Below are 5,225 nucleotides of genomic sequence, written 5' to 3'. Positions count from 1 at the left end.
TTGATTAGAAATTTCTCCACATTTCAAATTGGTTTCAATTTCTTCTTGTATTCCCACCTTTATAATACTTGAGTTAGAACAAGATAAAAACATGAAAATTATAGGGGAAAAAATGAGGAAGAAGTAATTATAGCTCATTGATTAAAGTCATTTAAAGTTTTTAATTTAAATTATTTTTTGGGTGATTATCAGGTTAAAAGGTCACTCAAAAAAATAAAAATAAATAAAGATATATATCAAAATTGAAGTAAGGTGTAGTTCATTTTAAGTCAAACGCATGCTTTATCATTTATAAAAAAATTCATCAATAATTAGGAAGTTTTATTGATATTATCTAATTTTTGTGTCAAAATATCCACTTTTAACATGCCTTCTTAATTTGTTATAAATAAAAAAAATTTAATACATAGAATTTGTCTTGAATAAAGAATAAGATATAATAAGTGTGGATTTATTTGAAGTTATGCAAAATTAAAAAACAAATTGGAAGTGAAGTAATTTTTTTTTTTTACTTTCAATTAATATATGATGTAATGTTATTTGTTTTATGTGAAAATTTTACATTATTTCACAAAAAAGGAAAAAAAAATCCAAACAGGCTGAAATCCAAACCAAACAAGCCGAAATCTAAACAAAGTTTAATAAAAATTTATTTGAACCCGAAACCATATGCCCAAACCTAACGACAGGTCCAGTTAAAAATAAGTCCATGTGTATAACAATAGAAAAAAAAAATTGTATACTTTTGAAATTAACGATTTTTCAGAATGTGTGCCCTTTGAGAATATGCAACTTATGTTTTTATTAGCATTTCATAAAAAAATATTTATTTATTTATTTACTTTTGGTATTTGATGCGGATGTTATGCCATGCCATTATGAAAATGAAATAAATCAATGGTGTTATGTCACATGCCGAATTTTTTAGCGTTAGATTTTCTTTTCTTCTTTTTTTTCTTTGTTTTTTTCTTGTCATCCATAAAACTTTCAAAATTTTATATATTTTTAGACATTCCAACATTAATTAAATATAAATATAGTTGAAAATATATATATATATTGTTTAACTGGGGATTTCAAATCGGATAAACCAAGTGCGATAAGAAAAAGAGAGACAGATAGATAAAAACAAAGAAAAATCTTTCCCAGCATCCTCTTTCTATTGGACGTCCGTGCGACAATCCATTTAATTGTATCAAAAGGTCCACTGAATTAGGATTTTTCTATTGGGTTGGGTCTTTTTGGGACAAGCAGATCATTTATCATAAAGAGGATGAGTTTTAAAGGAATGATTCGGAGTTCTCGCAGAGTGTTATAAAAAGACATATTATCATTATTGATTGGTATATCTTTTGTTCTCAGAAATTTTTTTAAAAAAAAGAGAAAATTAAGTAGGGATCCGTTATAAATAATATTTGTTTATATATCTTATAAAACATTTTTTTAATAAAATTTTATAGTTAAAAGTCAATTTAATAATTTTATTAAAAAAAATGGTTTGTTGTGAATGATACATGGTTTTTTTTATTAAATTCTTTTAATTGATTTTTGAAGGGAAACAAATAAGGACGATTTTTTATTCAAACACATACTGCATATAAAATCCCTCTTTTATCTTTCTAATTGACACTCATCATCGCTTCTGACAATCTAATGCCTCTATAGAAAAAAGGAACATCAGGCAATTTTGTTATATTAGTTTGATTAATTTAAAAAATTAGAATTAATCACACATAAATAAATGAATATTTATATAAGTAGTTGATTAAACTAGCAATACATATTATGACATTTTTTATAAGATCACAAACACTAATAACCATATAATACAAAAAGAAAATTTTCATTAATTAATCTCATTAGCATCTTCAGAGATGGTCGTTAATTCGCCATCATCAGTGCTCAAGTATGACACCATTGAAAGTATTTGAGTTGGTTCTGAAAAAAATGGCTTGGGTGGCATTTGTAAGCTACCAATATCTCCTTCTAACATCTCTATCACTTTATTCATGGAGGGTCGATCTGATGGTCTTATCTGTATACACCACAGACCTATTATGCATAACTTCTTTTCTCTTTCATCGATCACAAAACTTGTATCCATTTTTACTATGTCATGATCAACTGTAGCATTAACAAGTTTATCATAAATCCATGAAGGATAATAAACTTGGCTTGTATTATCTGCTCTTGGATTTGAATTTCTTCTCCCACCAGTCATTTCTAAGAGTAGCATACCAAAACTATAAACATCACACTTGTGAGAGATAACACCAAAACTTCTTGATATCAGCTCTGGAGCAATATATCCTATAGTTCCTCTTGCAACACCAAGTGATACCAAGCTATTGTTCTTTGGATATAGTTTTGCAAGGCCAAAATCAGAAACTTTTGGATTGAAGTTATGGTCTAAGAGAATGTTATGCGGTTTGATGTCAAAATGCAAAATTTGCATATCACATCCTTTGTGTAGATAATCAAGTCCTCGAGCAACTCCTAATGCAATATCTATCAGTTTGTCTAGAGAGAATTTGTGGTTGGGGCCATTATTGGATGAGAAAATAAACTTATCAAGAGAACCATTAGCCATGTACTCATATATTAGAGCTCTCTGCGTGCCATCTGAACAAAAGCCAATTAGTTTTACCACATTTATATGGTGAACCATGCCAATAGTTGAAACTTCATTAATGAAATCTTCACCAGTATTGTGCTTGGAATTTGTTAACATCTTGATAGCAACAAGCTTGTCAAAAGGAAGTCGACCTTTGAAAACAGAGCCAAATCCTCCCTGACCTAGTTTCTCCTTGAAGTGGCTAGTCATGGCAATGATGTCGGTGTATGAATACCTAGTTGGTATAAGAGTTTGTTGGTTCCTCAAGAATTTCTCCACAATATCGATAGATGACATCATTTGGTATAATTTGTGAGAAAGAAAAGTAAATATAATCAATGGTGCAAATATACATCTTCCCAACACTGCAAACACTGTCAAATAAGTAAAACTTAAAATAAGTTTTAAAGAAGCACTTTTAAATCCCTTCCTAAAAAAAAAATAATAATAATTACAAAGAGAAACTATTAGAAATCATTGAAACGAGGTTGAAAGAATGATTAATACCTATCCCTGCTCTAGCAATTGATAATAATATCCCCAACATGATCCTAGTTGACGGCACAAGATGGTAACGCTTCATACTCATGTCATCGTTGCTGATTCCCATGCAATCAAGAAATTTAAACTCTATTCCCCATAAAATTAGGGCAATCCGAACTGCAATTGAATTTGATTTGCCGGTGGCTTCCTGATAAGTCTCCCTATCACAAAGAATTCCTTGTATTAGTCAGTGCTGTGCATAAATTCTAAACTATTCTCTATGAGAAGTTTTTACTTGCTACTAGTAAAGTTATATTTGCCCCTCCTTACAACAATTTTTGGTGGTCTGATTAGTAAAAAAAATAACATTTTCACCTCTTGCATATCTTTTTAATGAAACATATCATTAGGTATATAATTAATTTTATAAGTAAAATATGGATTTTTTTTCCTTAAAAGTAATATACATATATAGTGAATTAATTTACCAATCCTTGAATTTTCAAATAGTTGTTGCCATCGATCATTGGGATTAAAATAACTTTTCTAAAATACTTTTGGTTATATACATATATATATATATATATATATATATTCTTTTTAAGCAAATCATTGAACACTAGATATGTACTGTTGATTTTGTAAATAAAAAAAAAGGTTTTAAATGGATGTATAAATAGTTTTAATGACCAACCTTGGTATATATAGTCTATTAGTCTAACTGTAAAGCATGAGAGTTCCATATTAAAAAAAAAATCATTATAATTTTTTTATTAAACTAGAATGAAAAATTATTTATATTTTATAAAAAAAATTATTAATTATGTGAAAATAAAATAAATAATCCAAATTAAAACATGAAAACTTAGTCTAAATGGCAAGTATAAATGAAAGATAAAGGGAGAAAGTAAAGTTGATAAGTAATTTAGGAATTTTTCATTGGTTGTAAGTAAACACATCCTGTATAGTAAAAGAGATCATGCTCACCTTATCGACTTTGTCAAGCAATATGGGATTTTGTTTATCCTGAATGCCTTGGTGGGCTCAACAGCACCGGAGAGGGTGAGCCCCTGGGCTAGAAACTTGAATATGTCAATTGGTTGTTGGTCATGAAATGCCGGATATTTGGCAGGGTACATTGCAAGAAACCTGCAGGAAGGCATAAGGTCACGGACACTCTTTGATGGGAAGAGGTAGATGAAGGAGTTGTTGTCGTGGCTCAAGCAAGCCACAGGCCTGTAGTAGTAATAGTGCTTGTGATCGTAGACATCATAGTAATGATGCATGGACTTGTTCTTCACTTCTTTTGAGCAATTCACCATAGTAACCCAATATTCCAATGGGTTTATCGCGTAGTGACTGGTACTCCTCCTCAGGTAATAAGGGGTATTCCACTGGTAATTAGAGGGTGTCAGAGGAGAGGCCGGAAGGGGAATTAGATGGCTGCAACTGCTATTATTATTAATGTTGTACCTTTCCATCCCAACATACATCACTTGTATCTCAAAGTAAACAGAAAGATAATCGAAGGAGTAATCACGGTATGTGATATTGGTGACGTAGTAGCTGTGATTAGAGCTTACAGTGAGGATGGTGCGGTTGAGACCATCGCAGGTGAGCTCATAGTTTGAATCTCCACAATTGGGAGGATCGTCTTTGAGACGGAAAGGATGTCTAATGTTTGTGAGGTTCCCACATGATGATGGAGCACAATAATTATCTCCTGTTGCAGAGACAAAAGTACTACTAGCAAAGAAGAAGAACAAGATGAAGAGGAAAATGGCAGAGGCCATTGCTGAAGGAGCTATTGCAGATGAAGGAAGAAGATTCATCATGCTTAAATACATAATTGTTTACATTTCTACAATATCATTCTGCAGTTGCCTTATATATATATATATATATATATCATAGAATTTTAAAGGCTTTGTATTAAAGAAAAATACATAACTTGCTATTATTCGTTTTTTTACATGTTAACAAAAAAAATATTAATTCAGTTAGACTGCCAAGTTGGACTTTCAAAGTCTTTGTGCGCGTGTTATTAATCTTCATTTCAACCGCGCAAGGCCATTTTTATGTCATTTCAAAGTTAGTATTTATTTTAGATTAAATGCCAAATGATTTC

At 30.4% G+C, this 5,225-nt stretch overlaps 1 protein-coding gene across 2 annotated transcripts; it reads right to left on the bottom strand.

Moving 5' to 3' along the window:
- Positions 1-1,777: 1,777 nt before the first annotated feature.
- Positions 1,778-4,956, bottom strand: LOC120256397 (LEAF RUST 10 DISEASE-RESISTANCE LOCUS RECEPTOR-LIKE PROTEIN KINASE-like 2.2). Of its 2 annotated transcripts, XM_039264088.1 has the most exons (4): positions 4,085-4,956; positions 3,122-3,318; positions 2,704-2,988; positions 1,778-2,622 (listed from the first exon to the last, which is right to left on the bottom strand). In XM_039264088.1, exons 1-4 carry the CDS (start codon positions 4,942-4,944, stop codon positions 1,847-1,849), a joined length of 2,118 nt encoding a protein of 705 aa, XP_039120022.1. In that variant the 5' UTR covers positions 4,945-4,956; the 3' UTR covers positions 1,778-1,846. The 2 variants fall into 2 exon arrangements, with proteins under 2 accessions (XP_039120022.1, XP_039120021.1); XM_039264087.1 differs by having other exon boundaries at positions 1,778-2,988.
- Between the last annotated feature and the right edge of the window lie 269 nt (positions 4,957-5,225).

This window comes from Dioscorea cayenensis, unplaced genomic scaffold, assembly GCF_009730915.1.
Source record: "Dioscorea cayenensis subsp. rotundata cultivar TDr96_F1 unplaced genomic scaffold, TDr96_F1_v2_PseudoChromosome.rev07_lg8_w22 25.fasta BLBR01001421.1, whole genome shotgun sequence".
NCBI classification, from domain to species: Eukaryota; Viridiplantae; Streptophyta; class Magnoliopsida; order Dioscoreales; family Dioscoreaceae; genus Dioscorea; species Dioscorea cayenensis.
This window is presented reverse-complemented; position numbering and strand designations above follow the sequence as displayed.

Excerpts from the sequence above, each read along its gene's own strand:
- LOC120256397 (XM_039264087.1), bottom strand. The coding sequence starts at position 4,944 with ATGTATTTAAGCATGATGAATCTTCTTCCTTCATCTGCAATAGCTCCT. Across the intron at positions 3,319-4,084 it reads TGCTTGACAAAGTCGATAAG|GGAGACTTATCAGGAAGCCA; the intron begins GTGAGCATGATC and ends TCTTTGTGATAG. Across the intron at positions 2,989-3,121 it reads AATTGCTAGAGCAGGGATAG|TGTTTGCAGTGTTGGGAAGA; the intron begins GTATTAATCATT and ends CTTATTTGACAG.